The sequence below is a fragment of the Eretmochelys imbricata genome, chromosome 3 (genome assembly GCF_965152235.1).
Source record: "Eretmochelys imbricata isolate rEreImb1 chromosome 3, rEreImb1.hap1, whole genome shotgun sequence".
NCBI classification, from domain to species: domain Eukaryota; kingdom Metazoa; phylum Chordata; order Testudines; family Cheloniidae; genus Eretmochelys; species Eretmochelys imbricata.
In genome coordinates, this window is record NC_135574.1 from 128,460,381 (window position 1) to 128,477,034 (window position 16,654).

The 16,654-nt window shown below is 41.0% G+C and overlaps 1 protein-coding gene across 1 annotated transcript in view; it reads right to left on the minus strand.

Annotated features, from left to right (window-relative positions):
* Positions 1-16,654, minus strand: part of THBS2 (thrombospondin 2) — a 50,342-nt gene that overhangs the window by 27,070 nt on the left and 6,618 nt on the right. Inside the window, exons 4-12 of the mRNA XM_077812168.1 lie at positions 9,121-9,317; positions 8,149-8,289; positions 7,677-7,773; positions 6,510-6,680; positions 5,294-5,470; positions 2,865-3,038; positions 2,256-2,383; positions 1,979-2,131; positions 476-694 (exon numbers count right to left, since the gene is read on the minus strand). Of these exons, the coding sequence (XP_077668294.1) occupies positions 476-694; positions 1,979-2,131; positions 2,256-2,383; positions 2,865-3,038; positions 5,294-5,470; positions 6,510-6,680; positions 7,677-7,773; positions 8,149-8,289; positions 9,121-9,317 (1,457 nt within the window). The remainder of the gene's footprint in view (positions 1-475; positions 695-1,978; positions 2,132-2,255; positions 2,384-2,864; positions 3,039-5,293; positions 5,471-6,509; positions 6,681-7,676; positions 7,774-8,148; positions 8,290-9,120; positions 9,318-16,654) is intronic.

Here is a 16,654-nt window from a genome sequence, read left to right on the forward strand (position 1 = left end):
GGCTACCAGTACACAAGCTCCTACTGAATTGTGGTGACTGCATGGTTTCAGTCTTCTTAGATAACTCTTTAGAGAAGAGATTTTCATGCAAGTAATGCTTGAGTGATTGTCAAATGATGGTCCACAGAACTCTTTCTAGTGGTCCCCAGAAGACCTCCCAGAACAGAAAAAGAATTCTGCTACAAAGGGGAGGGGACTGACAGTTTGGGAGAAGCAGTGATCCAGGAGTGTCCCTCTTTTTCCTATGAAGTGTTTTACAGAATAGGATCATTGTGTGCCAGTGAAACACAGCATTCCATTAAGGGGTAAGTGAATATACATTCTATACTATCTCATAGAAAGACTGGATACCTTAACAGTTTAAGTCTGCATAGAAACCATCACCAGTTTTATAATGAAAAGTAGTATCCTTAGCTATTAAAAAAAAGAAAATTGGTTGCAACATAATGACTTTTTATTGCCACTTCTTGCTTACCTTCATGCAATGGTAAGTAGCATTGGCAGCACAGACCAGGTTGCTATTGGGCCAACCATCCAGGTCAGAATCTTCACCACAGATGCGTCCATCACCAGCATATCCTGTTCTACATTCACACTTGTACATAGGGTCACTGAAATGGCCGAGGTAGATGCACTCTGCAGATTTGTGGCAGCTGTGTGTCATATCTAGGCATGGATTTTCAGGTTCACACACCTACAAGAACAGATCATCCTCATTCAAACTTAATGACATCAGTAGGAGCTTCTGGGTCCTCAGCACATTTCCAAACCCAGGCCAGATATTTAGATGTCTCAAGCTAGGCACTTTTTAAAAAAAAAAGTTGGTCTAAGCCACACTTTTTTTTTTTTGGTCATTTAATAAAAGCATAAAGCTCACAGGTAAAAATGGACATTACTCAATAAATAAATTGAAACAATTTGTTTGTGGTTTTTTGGAATTACATCTGCATTCCCCTAGGAGCCATTAATTCTCATCATGGACAGGAAAGACTGCACACGGCCATTTCCTTTCGAGTACTGGTCGTCAGGATATAATGGTCTAAGTCTACCAGATGGTGTGTAGTCATTTTCTTCTTAAACCAGAGAGACAAACAAATTGATATTAATATCCTGTCAGCAAATGCGCTGTCACTTTCCTCTTTTCTCTTTTGTTTTTCCTGGTAAGGTTTGAGTGGCTTAATTTTAACAGGGTGTTGTACATTTAGACTTCGCATGTTGGGCTAACTACAGCATGGCCCAAAAAGAAGAGCCTGATGAAGTCTCATGGCAGCTGTTTAAAGAAGTTGCCTTAATTTCCTATGATAACATTCCTCTGTGTCATTTCCTCTCCTTTCCCCCACCCCTCCCCACACACATACATCTTGACCTACTGATATTTAGAAAGTGAGATCTTCAGACAGATGTTTGATGACTTACTTTGGTGCATTTATCAAGATAATCATCCTAGCTCTCCACTGTATTGAATCTTATGTAGTCTTTTACACCTGTGAAAAGGGATTGTAAACTCTGGCTGTAAAAGGCTACCATTCTGGCCTTGTAGCATTTTACACTCATTTTGCGCAGGTAGAAATGACTACACAAGGTGACGAGCAGTGGATAATCAGGCCCAATGCATCATCGTATTAATAGAAAAGTTGCATCCACATTCAGGACCATATTTTTAAAGGGATTTTAGGCACCTACGGAACAGATAGATGCCTAGTGTGATTTTTCAAAAGCAACTTAGCACCTAACTCCCATTGATTTCAACGAGAGTTAGCCACCTACGAGCTTCTGAAAATCCCACTTGGTGTCCATCTATATCTGTAGCTGCTTAAATACATTTGAAAATCTGGCACTTAGCTATTTGAGGCTATATTTGTTTGTTGCCCAAATCTATTAAATATTCTTTCACAATTTCTTTTTTATGGAGAATGCCTAGATAGGTTTCAGTTTCCATCACATTCCTAACCATTGACCTCTCTTCAACATCACTTACTTGCTTTTCTGTCTCGGCAGCCTCCAGGCCCACCCCAAAAGGCTGATTTCCTTTGTAGCGTGGTGGGCAGGGCAGGCAGTGGAACCCTGGATTTGCGTTCACACAGCGATGTACCTGATTCACCTTAAAACAAACATCTGGCACAGCTATACACTATGGAGAAACAAAGAAGCAAAACGAAAGAACCAAGTTAGCCTGTTGTATAATCACCATACAATCTTTATAAATAGCCTCAAGGAAATGTTTCATGTTGATTGACAACTGAAACAACGCATACCTCATCAAGATCCTCACACACTGTTCCATTTCCAAGGTACCCAGCTGGACATGGGCCACATGACCAAGATCCATCAGGGTAACTGTTGCATTCTGCTCCAGGAAAGCAAGGATTTGACAAACACCCATCTGTCAAAACACAAGCAAAAATGTAAATAAGGTTAGTAGTGCAGAAAGTAAAGAACCATAACCATTATTAAAGAAAAAAATTCTCCATTCATTGAAATAGATCTAGATAAAAATGATGGAATGCTGACAATTAAAAATATTTGAATTTTCAACTATATATGAAAGCATTTCCCTTTTGGTTCGTGGATTGCTACAAACAGTTGACTATATCAATAATACACTGAGACCCTGATGCAGGAAAGCTTCTTATTCCGAATAACACTTAACATTCAGCACATGCAAAAAGTTTCACTGAAGTGAATTAGACATAAGCATTTATGTAAGTGCTTTTCTGAAACAGGGACTGAATTAGTGTATTTCATACATGTAGACTCTCTAGTATCAATTAGTGTTCCTATCCATGTGACAGGAGGTAAATAACTAGCAATAACAAAGTTTGCAAGCTACATAGCTCACTGCTGGTCACTCAGTGCATACGCACCAATTGGGCAATCATTCTTGTTGCATATATCATGTTGCTTGACATCTCCCACACATTTCTTTCCTCCATATTGTGGCTCTGGGCTGTTACAGAGACGAGACCTCTCACGGATCCCTCCTCCACAGGTGACAGAGCATGCGGACCATGGAGACCAGGGACCCCATCTGCCATTAACTGAAACATGCAGGACAAAGGGCAAAATTAGTATGAGCAACATACTGTAGACAACATTCAATAACGCCTCCTTCAGATCTCTGACTATAAACAGTTTGTAAATGTACCCAGAGGAAGAAATGAAACTGGACAACTGAAAACTGAGGTTACATTATTTCCAGAAAAATACATGGATTTTTCAGCTATTTTAGTAATTGTTGACAACTCATAACAGCATGCAATGCCTTTTCATATGGTATATTTCCAATTAAAGTGATCAGAAGCAGTTTAGGTTGGCTGATGCATCTGGATTTTCAAAGTTCACTGATGAGATTGTTATTAAAACAACTCCTATTATGGAAACATGGCACTGGAGAACACCAAGCATATGACCTGCATGCCAACTCTGAGCTCTGTGACTTCTTCCATGATAAAGGTGACCTGAGAAGTCATTTTGTTAGTAGCCAATTCTGAACCAGCTGTTTCTAATCAGAATTTACAGCTGCAAAAACCCTCAGCTTCCACTTGGTGCTGAGAATCTTTTGTTTACATTTGGTGATGAAGATCCAGCTCAGTGAAATTAACTGCATTTTGGGATCTCCTTCTATAGATAGCAAATGACCTCAATTTTTTACATTCAAATCCCTTCTTAAGAAAACTACTTCTATCAAAACCTGAAAGTAAGTCTGCTAACTTACATGACATGTTTACAATAAAGTGACATATACACCACCTGCAGATTTCCCTCTCGTTTCGTATTCCAAACTGCACCACCTAGCTAACTCAGGCTATAATGGCCTGATTTTGATTTCATGCACCTTTTATGCTAGTACAACTTTGCTGATTTCAGTATAGTTATTCCAGAATTACATTAGTATAAGAACAGAATCAGGACCTAACTTCCCAGAATAGAGACTGTGTGTTCCCATATGCTTTGTAGAGCACCAAGCACCCTGATGGCTCTCAATAAATAAAAAACACCTGGCACTTATAGTAATTTGGCCTCACAGGGAGAGATGAGTAAATTCATTTTGCCTGTTTTTTAATCCACGCAAATATACAGTGGATTCAGAAGTTCAACTTTCATTTAAACATACTTGGGTTCACATTCCATGATAGACTGGAGAGACTGTGAACAGAGAAAGAGAGAGAGAGAAAAAAAAAACTGTAAAAAATAGGATGAAATTGAGCAGGAAGTGGGCAGAATGAAAAACAAATCTAAACTGACTCTGAGAAAAGAAAGCAATGGAGGAGAAAGATTTTTTTTAAAATATAAATTATGTGTGTATTCTATATATAGGGCATATAATTATGCCAGCTTTAGGGGGATTCTACTTCCATTCCTAATACATAGCACAGGTTTCCCTTTAGACAGAAAACATATTTATCTGTTTGTTATTGTACATTTGAATTATCCTTGGAAAATATGTCTTTAAATTACAGGAAGGAAAGATTCCCAAACTCTAATTTTTTAAACCCAAATAACAATTAAAGAAGCTTGGAAAGCCTCAGGCTACACCATTGTCACCCATCTATTCTTAAAACACCCCTGTGAGCTAAGTAAGCATGATAATAAGTAAACCAAGGCACCGAGAGGCAATGTGACTTGCAAAAGGTTACACAGTGAGTCAGTGGCAAGGGCACAAGTAGACAGACCCCTGGATGTCCGATTTCAATGCCCCTGATCAACCCACAAGACCACACTGATTCTGAACTTTATTTTCTGTATTCAGTGCCACAGTCCCAAAAATCAAAGCAAAGGAACAGAGCCAAGTGACCACATACCATAGGCTTATACTAGTCCATCTCCAAGCTACATGTTAGATCCTGTATCATTATCATTTAGAGCAGTGATTCTCAGCTAGGGGTCCAGGGCCCCCTGGGGGGCTGTGAGCAGGTTTCAGGGGGCTACCAAGCAGGGCCAACATTAGACTCACTGGAGCCCAGGGTAGAAAGCCAAAGCCCCACTGCATGGGGCTGAAGCCCGAGGCCCTGAGCTCCACCATGTGGAGCTCAAGCCGAAGCCTGAACAATGTACTTCATGTGGGCCCCTACGGCATGGGGCCCCAGCCTGCCTGCTACCCCCTAACACCAGCCCTGGTTTTATATGCAGAAAAACAGTTGTTGTGGCACAGGTGGGCCATGGCGTTTTTATAGCATGTTGGGAGGCTTCAGAAAGAAAAAGGTTAAGAACCCCTGATTCAGAGCCTGCTTTCTTGGAAGACACAATGTAGTTCTATTTGACTTTCAATTTGGGTTTAAGCCCTCAAACTTACCTGGACATGGGACTCCTTCACATTCTTTTGTTTCACGGCCACTTCCTTTACAAATTTTCCCACCCATCTGTGGGATGGGGGAATTGCAGAGACGGATGCGAGTGATGTTGCCTATTCCACAGGTCACAGAACAGGAAGACCACGGAGACCAGTGACTCCAGCCACCATCTTGACGTACTGACAGAGAAAAAAAAAACCCACACAACATAAAAAAGTGCTTGTCCCATCTGGGGGCATAATAGCAATTCACTTATGAACCTAGCCCTGCAACAGAGCTTTCCCCATTTTATAATAGGTGTCCCATCCTTTATTACCATCTATTACAAAAGCCAGCATTTGGGTTCAGACATCAGAGACTATCTTACTTATGAAACACAACCATCAACACAGGACTGAAGGGGATGTTAGAGTAGCTCAGTTCAGAGGACAGATATTTTAAAAATAAATGTGTTGTAAGAACATAAGAAAATACTTGTCTTAAACAGGTTTCAGAGTAGCAGCCATGTTAGTCTGTATTCGTAAAAAGAAAAGGAGTACTTGTGGCACCTCAGAGACTAACCAATTTATTTGAGCATAAGCTTTCGTGTGCTACGGCATCCGATGAAGTGAGCTGTAGCTCACGAAAGCTTATGCTCAAATAAATTGGTTAGTCTCTAAGGTGCCACTAGTACTCCTTTTCTTCTTGTCTTAAACAGTTGTTCAGGAGTCATTGAAAGTGATCATGACCAGTGTTCCTTTCGTCTAACTTGTAGGTACAATAAATATAAGATTACTTAGTATTTTACAAAAGTTTTCTATAACCACTTAATGCGGGTATTTTTCCCCCATATCCTAAACACTTCTGTGCTTAAGGACTGTGCTGAGAATCATGGCTCAATGACACACAAGCAATTAGCTGCCCCTGCACAGAAGCCAGTACTGTATATATGCTGACTCAAGGCAAGAGGCCCTACTTGTTAGATCTTTCCTTTCACAGAGCAAAAACTAGACTGGCCAATACACATGCATATTAGATTGACAATAAAGGTGAGGAATAAAGGAACAAAAATATGTCTTGATAACTAGTTTACTAATGCATAAATTAGTATTAAAATATATATAGTTCTGACTATCAAAGCGTGCGTAGGAAATCCAGGCTAGGATTCTTTTTGCTACTTGGTTAGAAAGGGAGAAGCAGAGGGAACATTTATTAGGAGAGAGAGATGTCAGCACTCACTGCGATTGTCACATTTGCCAAGGCTACACGTTCTTGTCTGGATGGATGGGCCTACACAAGTGTTGCTAGTAACATCACATGACCGTCCTCTCTGCTGTGTTCCAGAGCCACATGTCACTGAGCACTCTGTCCACTCAGACCATGGAGACCAACCATCTTCACTGTCTTTGGCTGCAGAAGAAGCAAAAACTGCTTAACACTGTGAATTCCTTTTGTCATACGATTTTTGTTCTCACGTGTCTTTCTGTTAGAACTTATTCTTTGCTATTTAGATCTCTGGTTCTGATTTTTATTTTAATCTATCACAGAAAAGTTAGAGAACTTTATTGAAAAAGAAAACATAGTTCGAGATTGGCCCAACTCAGATCCCTGGATCTGAACACCCTCACATTTTGTAAATTTAGATCTGGGACTGATCTCTGTAATGGGCTGACCCAATCTCTGGTTCCAGACATCCACATACTTTGGGACCCAGATCCAAAAGGTGAGGCTTGGACCCATCTCTGAACACAACATAACCATAAATGTGATTGAGAGCACAATGAAAACATGTGCTGTATATGATCTGAATAGGCAAGAAATCTGAATACGATGCAATAAATATTACACTTCAGAAAACTGAAACTATTAAAAATGTATTGCAATTTTTTTTCTAAAATAGACCTGTCCAGCCCAGAGCAAGATATATTTCCAGAACTATTCTCACTACAAAGGCAAGCCACAAACTGCAGTGCTATCTTGGAAGAATCCTTTTGTTATTCTGTTCCACATAAGTAAAATATTGTAAGATTCAAAACAACTGAAAAAGAAAAGAAATTTGTGAGACTCTTTGCCTTTCCAACAATTATTATACTGAAACACAGGAAATTTCCATTAGTCTCTAGAATCTAAACACATTGTATAGGAGAATGGCAGGCGCACTAATCCACTCTCACTGCAGTCTACTTTAACCAGTTAGTAAGAAAAAGAAAAGAAAAGAAAAGCATACGCAATGAGAAACTGGAATGTGCAGCCAGGGAAAATGCAGTTAAACCTCATTATCCTGATGCTTAAATAATGATTTTTCTTTGGTTGAGCTGGTTTTTAACTCTTCCTTTACCACCCCTTAAATGAAAAGGTTTTTTAAAACTGCCAAACAGGTGGATTTTCCTTTTGTTAAGTACTTACAATGAAAGCAGACAGGACAGCATTCACCTTCAATAAATGATGGATTGGCACAAAACACTGCTGGGCAGGTGATTTGATGGCACACGGTTTTAGAATTCTACAGACAAGGAAAGCAATATATTGGCTTGTGTTTATGTTCAAATACAGGCAAATCTGTATATCCAGAGAAAATTCTACCCCATACATTGAAGAGATTTTGCTTGTCATAATTTTAAAAAACAAAAATATTTTGTTGAATGGAAATATTTTTAAACCAAGCAAGTTACCAGTATAAGTCTGCAGTATTGTCCATTAGAAACTGAGGTCCTAACCCAAAACCCATTGAAGACAATGAGGAGTCTGTTTATTGATTTCAGTGAGATTTCAATCAAGCCCTGAATAAACGTTGAATGCTGGAACAGGACTGAGTAGCCAACCTGGATTCAGTCCACTGTCCATTCTGGAAATAGGGGGACTCCTTCTATAGTCTTACCTCGCAGGTACATTTAGTACAGCTATCCACAACCCAGTTTTCATTATCTGAAAAGGCACGGCCATCCTGCCAGCAGACCGACTGGTTCTTTAGAGTTTTGTTAGGCCCAATCAATTCCCACATAATTTGGTTCTCCTCAGACTGAAAGATTAAACAAATAAATTAATTAAATAACTAAAGTGCCTTAAATCAAAAAACAGAGAAACTGTTGCTCAGTCACCTGACTTTAATTTTATGATTGAAAACTTACACTTTTATACATTCATGTACATTAGCCAAGAAGAAAAACACAAGTCAGTTACTGTACCACAGGGTGCAATTCTTTCAGCTAACATTATGATCATGATTACCTAGTGCTCAATAAAACCTACTGTAAAAGGTGGGGTTTTTTTCCAATGTAATTCATCATCTTCAGAAGGGAAAATAATTCTAATCTCATGACATGCAGTAAATTATTAAAACTTTGTTTAGAAAGTATGAACATGATTCATAACTAAGACTTTAAGTAACTACACACTTCATCATGCTGCAGTGGTGAAAGAAAAAGATAAAACTCACATGCATTCATTTGCGCCTTAGCTATAATATGTGGATATCATAAAGATAAACATATAAATTATGTACACACATGCATAGATATGGACATACAGACATATGGATATATAGTACACATATGGCCAAATTTGACTCGTGATGTTGGGTGCTTTGAATTTTGATTACCAGATCTGAAATATTTTTAAAAGGCCTGATTTTCAGAAAATGTTGTTCTAAACCTGCCCTGTGAAAATCAAGCCCAAGTAAAGTGTCATAGTCAGGCACGCAAAATCATTTGTAGTCACTTTTGAAAATGTAGGATCCCCCTCCCCCAACATCTTTATAGATGTTTAAGCAAAGTGACAGAGGGCGACAGAGAAGACACATTCTATAATTGACGTTTTGTATCTTTTGTTTCTTAAGTCCAGAGATACCTACCACTTTTTGAAGATTATCAACTAAATTGTTAACAACAATACGCAACCCAGTGAGCTCAGTGAACATAGTTCCCAGCTCTTCACAGGAGCGGTCACAGAACTCCATCTTCTTCTCTGTCTTTTCACCAACATACTCCGTGGTGACAGCAGGGTTAAGGTGAAGGATTTCAGTACTCTCATTGATAGTGTTCACTTCAGCTGGTAGAGAGAGAGAGGGGAAAAACAGTTGTGACTACAACAGACTTCTGCTGATTATAGCTTACAGCTGGAATTATAGACTGGCACCTGTAGGTAGGGTTTAACTGCAGCTCTTTTGGAACAGCTTCATGCTAAATTATACCCAAGAATAAAAGAGTGGGGTTGAATGTCAGCTGCTTCCAATTACAGACTTCCCTTTCAAAATTATGAGCCCAGCTCCGTCTCACATAGTCATCATTTCAAGGCACTATTGGCAATGTAAAACACTCATTTATGAAGAAAAGATAATAAAAATATAGAACGTCATAAAAACATACACATTAAGTCCTCTCAAGGCCATGAAAAGTTTTGCATTTTTCATGAGGCGACAAGGACTATCCTTTTCGTTTGGGTCACAGAGACAGGACTCTTCTGCTAATGAGGCCACCACTAAGAGGCCAAGGTGGCTTTTAAGCCACTTCTGTGCTCCCCCAACTTCTTGGCCTTCTTCAGCCCCATGCACATCTCATAGCAGCCTTGTGGCTTGTCTAAATTTAACCGGCTGGTAACAGCTTCTTCGGGTATGTGTACACTGAACCTAAACACCCACAGCTGGCTGGTGTCAGCTGACTTGGGCCCACAGGGTTCAGGCTACGGGGATGTTTAATTGCAGTGTAGACTGTCAGGACCAGGCTAGAACCTGATCTCTGGGATCTGGGACTCCCCCCCCACACACACACACCAAAAAACACTGTGGTCCAGTCAATCCTCTCTCCCCATTGGTACAACCCTCTACATCCAGAGAAGTAGTATAGCCGGCTGCACTGACCAGGATTTCGTCCCAGCTCCAACGCCTAGGAAATGCTGCTAGGATAACTTGGATAGTTTCTCTGCTTGGATAACTTTTCCAGCCCCTTTGTGGCACCAGACCGCTAGTTATCTACTGAATAGCAATAGAATGGTCAGTGTTTCTCCCACACTGACCTGCCAATGTTCTTCAGTAACCACCTGGAAGGACATTACTTAAGGCTGAAAAAGTAATTTAATCTTTGAAGATTATGGGTTCTCTGGTGAGACTGAAAACAAAGATGGAAATTGTGATGTTTGACTATCCACTGGAAGTAAATTCAGAACAACAACAATCCCACATAGGCAACCAGAGAGCTGTCAGAATACAGCAGCTTTCAGTCACTGTCAGCACGTAGCTTTGTCACCCATCACAAATCCCTTAAACCATGCAGCTCCCTTTGGTACAGTGCTGATTAAATGGGCTACCTCTAGCCCAAGACAGATTTCTTCCAATAAACTCTCTTTTCCATGCTCTGTTCTCCTAGGTCACCAACTAGCTAAGAGAGTCCAGATACAACAACTATCACTGGTGGAATAAGTGGAAGACCAGAGAGTGTTCGCTGCCACCTGATAGTTAATGCCACAGCTCACATAGTATCTTAGTGTTTTTTTCAGCTTCACCTTATCGCTGGGTGAAACTTTGGATAAACTCCTTTACTACAAAAACTATGGAGAAAAATAATTAAAGCCAAACACTGCTCTGGCTGAAGTTGGAAGTTTTGTCATTCTCTTCAACAGAAACAGGCAAGGACCCTTAGGGCACATCTACACTGCAACTGCGAGTATGTTTCCCAGCACCGGTAGACCAACACTCACTACTAGTCTAGCTAGTTCACAGAAAATAGGAGTGTAGCTGGGATAACCCGGGTGGCAGCTTGAGCTAGTACAAACCCAGTGAGCATAAGTGGGTTTGTACTCCAGCCGCGAGCCCAGCTGCGCTGCTACTTTTAGTGCACTAGCTAGAGAAGAGCTAGCTCATCCATCTAGCCGAGCCGGGAAGCATGCTCCCGGAGACAGTGTAGATGTACTGTATGGGTCCTTGCCTGTTTCTGTTGAAGAGAATGACAAAACTCTCATTATCTTCAGCTGGAGCAGTATTTGACCCGACTTCTTTTTTTCCTTAGTCTCTGTAATGGCAATTGTTGCAAACAGCTTTGTGTATTTGTGTGACTGAGAGGTTTTGTTTCGCTAGCAAGAAGTTTATTCAAAGTTTCACCCATGAAACCAGGCAAAAACACTAAGACACCAGCTGAGCAGCTACATTTACTAACGGGTGGCAGTGAAAACTCTGTTCTTCTACTTATTCCACCAGTGATAGAGTGTCCTGAGGTCTCTTAGCTAGTGTACCATACCCCTGAGTGTGAGGTCTAAGTAACCCAAGGCTTGGTTATTAAACTGCAATGAAAATTATGGCAGAAAGAAAGGAGACAGCTAAATATCATCACTGAAAATCAACAGCGAAAAATGGCTTTTGGCATAATCCTGCAGTCCTTGTGCAAACAAAATTCCCATTTAAGTCCCCTGGAGTTTTGCCAGTGTGAGGACTATAGAATCAGGCCTTTTTTGTTCCCCCCTCTGAGTAAATGAGGGAACAACATGGTCCAATACTGAATGGAACCGAAGGATATCTTCCAGTTACAGTTTACTTCCCAAATTACTGAAGGTGTTAGGGCCAGACTCTTAGATGTTTAAGTGCAGTGCACTTCTAAGGGCAGGGAGAGTATAAGCAGCTTTTGCAACCTTTCTGCCCACTCAAGCCCTAGTGCTGCCTGAGTCTAGTTCAGGGACCAGTGCAATTTATAGAAGTCTCCAGTCTAGTCTAATGCTATGTACACACTGTAGCTTACGTTGCTATAAGTTACGTTGCTCAGGGGTGTGAATAAGCCACCCCCCCGAATGACGTAAGTTACACCAACCTAAGCACCCGTATGGACAGCACTATGTGGCAGGATTGCTCCTCCCGCTGACACTCACGGGAGCTGGAGTAATTAAGTCGACGGAAGAGCTCTCTCCCACCAGCTTAGAACATCTGCCCTAGCAGTGTTACAACTGCGCAGCTGCATCCGTGCAGCTGAGCTGCTGTAAGCTCTGCAGAGTAGCCATAGCCTAAGTTGCAATGGCTGGTGACAGCCCTCATAGGAGCTGTTACATTGACATGGAAACTCTGGAGTGAACTGTAGGCCCAGCTAAGACCAGGCTATAAATTGGCTCCGGGCACTTCAAATGTCCCCGAAGAAGGCAGAGGTTCTACAGAATGCACTCGATGGTGCATTACGTAGGGATAATTGAACAAAGGCTTGGGAAGAGTTCTGAAGTCACAGTTTAAAAGTTCTCCCTGTGCATAGCAAATTGCTGGAAATCAGCATGACAGAAAACAGCAGAAATAATTCTTCCAAACATTTTGTGGCAAGACGACTCTCTTTCTGCCAAAAGATTTTATTTAATGAAACTAGTTTCTTTAACAAACAATAATGATAATAAACGGGGACTAAAATCCTTCTCTGCACCACTGAGGTCCTTACTCAGTGTCTATTCGCTCCATAAATAGGTAAAGCTCCTTTTGACTTCAAAGGGAGCTTTGTGTGAGTAACAGCTACAGAATGTGGCCCAATATTGATCTCAGCTATATGGAAAGCTTTACTTCCCTGCCTTTCAGTAAAGATTCATTCACCATATTTAGTGTCAATATAGTACCTCAATCTGGTAAGGTGAACCAGAGCCTAACATAGCTTAGAGAGATGATTTGAACACTCTGCCCTTCCTTAAATATTCCAAAGGAGAAATGCATCCAGTGATTGCAATATAGCATATGATCACAAATGCATCAGCACCATTCCTCGCTCTCGGCTCAATAAAGAGCCACACGAGGTGAAAGGAATTTTAAAAAATGCAGCGAGGAGGCTGATTTTATTCTTGGTTACCTCATGGTTTGTGAATACCCTGTGACACAGTCGACTTTGAATTGTTTCCAGTTATCAAATTTTAAAATATTGGTATCTTAGCAACTAGGACAGAAAGAAACTACATATGTGGCACGATGGGCCAGAATCATCTGTGGTGTGACTCCCTTTACCTCAGTTGCCTTTTGATTCCTTGAAATGAATGCCGTTTTCTTACCATGAGGAAACATTAGGCTTCTATGATTCGCCATGTGATACTTTTCAAATCATTAATTTCATACTTGTCAAGTCAATGGAGATTTTTGACTTGACCTGAGCATTTTAAGAACATTATTAAATCTGTAATCTCAACAGAGAGTGCAGTCCTAAACTATGTTAGAAGCATTACATCTATGCTCCCTACTCCCCCCTGGCAATCTGCGAAAGAAGACACCTGGGGATTTCTGGGGAGTCAGCTCTATAGGGCTGGCTTCCTGCTCATTTCTTTAGGGCTAGATGACTCGCTTTGGAAGGTAAAGGTGCTGAAACTGCAAATGTTAATATACAGGTAAAACCGTGCACCTTTTCCCAAACACAACTCTCATTCCTCTGACCTGGCCGTGGGTGGGATTTTATTCTATGTATTTATTTACTTTTTTAAACATGCCTCTCCAAATCTCTGGGCACATGCATAAATCATTTTTTAAAATGCACACAATGCACACATTATAGCGAGGCTCCCCCACCCATCAACCCAATAGCTCCCTCCTGGACCACCTCTCTAGTCAGCCTTCCTCTCAGAAAGGGTTTAAAAATATATAGGCCTTGCCCTGTGCCCTGAAAGTCAACAAATGCAGGCCCCTTTCAGAAAAGCAACAGGAGTAATCCCAGAGTTGAGGGCATTTCATTGACAATGCCTGGCCCCCCTCACATTTAAATCTGGAGTCAATTTGCTCAGGCACCTCAGCTCAGCTGTCATGTAATCAGAGAAGGAGAAAGGAAGGGCAGCCTTCGGTTTCACGCATTGTCCTAAAGCTTGCAGGATCCCAGCCCTGCCACAGACTTTCTTGGGAAAATCATTTAATTGATCTGTGACTCAGTTCTCTTCCTGTAAAAGGGAGATAATCACATTCCCTTTCTCCTACCCTTTGTCTGTCTAGTCTATTTAGATGGGGGCATGGATTCTCTCTTCCTATGTGCTTGTACAGAACCTAGCACAATAGAGACCTGAACCGGGTTGGAGTCCCTAGATGCCACCATAATACAAATAAATAATAATAATAATAAAAGTAGAGGTCTCTAGCTATTAAAGGTTTCATAAATCAAAACTAACTCCTTGAATTGCACCCAGGAAAATAGTGGAAGACATTGCCACACACTCCCAGCAAGAAACTCCTCTCAGTAAGTGGACAGCCGCATCCTGCAGTAGCTGAAGTTCCCTAGAGTTCACTAGAGATAGCCTCCAGTAGTGTACATTGCAGTAATCCAATCTGGAAGTAACACAGGCATGAATAACTGTGGCAACTCATGGTCCAAATTCTAAAGAATAGGTTGCAAGCTAATCAAGTGTAGACAGGACAAAGATTTCTTGGTCACTGCTGCTATCTGAACATCTAGAGGCAACTAAGGATCCAAAAAGACCCAATGCAGATCCATACGTCAGTCACATTTGGTCAATGTTCGGACAGACTAGCATCTGGGGCTTGATCAAGGTGTGTGTTGTTAATTGAAAGTAATTTGTCTTGGCATCAAACCATACCAAGGATTAACTAGTTGTTTTCTTATCTGAAAGTACAGCGATTGTCTAAATAGAGAATAGCCTTATGTGAAACCTAATTTAGATTTGTGCTGAAATAACAAGGTTCTGAAGTATAATCTGAAAGCTTGCTCCATGATGGATTTTCATAGATCCCAGAATGTGTTTTGCAAGAATGTCACAGGTCACAAAGGTTGAGACTATCTTCATGGTAGTTCCACGCAAGAAGCAACAAGAACTTCTAATATACGGCTCCTGGGGTGCAAAGAACAGTCCATGGAAGTAGCAGGGCCATTCTATATTCCTGCCTGCTCAGTGTTCCCATGGACATGCTGGTCCAGTGTCCTACACCTCCTGCCTCTCTCCAGAGTCCAAGTGATTAACAACCATTCCTGCCTCTCTCCAGGCTCCAAGAAAACATCCCTCAACCTTTCTACTTCCCAACCTTCTCAGTTCTCTCAGCTGTATTTTAAATGGTTTTCAAATAAAATGTTAAATTGTCCCCAAACAAGTTTTGAACCTGCCAAACTTGATCAAATACTTCTAGTGTGTAGCATCACCATGCTCAGTTAAAGCCCTAGCCTTGTTCTTTCACAAACCTCCCGTAGAAGGGTGCAATCCAGCCAAGGGGAAGGGCAGGAGCACAAGCCAACCTGGACAGAAACCGTGCTGCTGAGCTTGCAGGCAGCTCCCAGCACATTTGCAGAATTCCCTGCCAGTATCAGTGATAGGTGCTAACCCAGAGGTGCAGCAGAATCAATCACTTTCTGTCACAAATATGGACCAAAAGTTCATAATGGGAAGGTGGCCCTTGTCCATATAATAATAGGCCAGAACACCAATATGTACCTTAAACTGGAAGAGGCACATACAGGCTTGGCCTGAATAGCAATCCCGTGTTCCCTTTCATGTCTTTACTCAACATCAGTTCATTAAGATGATTTGAAATACAGAATGTTACACCCCCATCAATATGTTGCAGTGCATTAAGGAATGCAGCACAGTGTGGCATGTGTTAAACTTGTTAGTCAAGTGAGTAGTATATCACCAATGGCTTTTCTACTGTGGTAATTAAGCTACATGGGCAGCGTCATGAAGCTGCTAACTACAACCACGTGTGTGGCATGTCTCATGTTACTCACATGCATGCCACAAAATGACGTGACTTCACCTCATGTATTTGAATGAGGAATTTCCATTCCATTGTGTTCAATTTAGGGTTGTAAAATAAAAATAAGAACATTATTAATTGGTCTGTTGACCCACCTTCTTCCAGAGAGGGTGAAAAAAACAAATTTGTGTAATGTACCTGATTTGTAACTGTTGTGTTTGTACCCCAAACATAGCTGACGGATATGGTTGGGGGAGGAACACCTGTAGCAAAACAACTCCCTAGTTGACTAAACAACTGCAATTGCTGAAGTGTGCAAGGTATTCCAGCTAAGGTTAGTATCAGCATGCAGTATTGTCATAATTTTCCTTCTACTTTCTCTTTATAGTATGTTTCCATGGGTTTTGGCATGATCCAATCTACTTTTAATGACACTATTTCCCTTCTTAGTAATCTTCCAACACAAATAGAGAAGATCTGGAGATCCGCTCTGTATTGGCACAACAGATCATGCCATTATATCCTCATCTAGGTGGAGAGAGTTCTGTCAGTCCCTTAATTACATCAATTACTCTAGATTTCAGAGCTCTGCCTTGTGGATCAGATGGTTTAATGTGGTCCTTGGTGTCCACATGAGCTTGATATTTACAAAGCTCACTCTTTGCTGGGGAATGACGGAAGTGATGCCTGAACTTTGGCAACCTGGAAGCCAGCCTTCTGCTTTACTCTGAATGCACCATGGCATAGACCAAAACAAGATTTA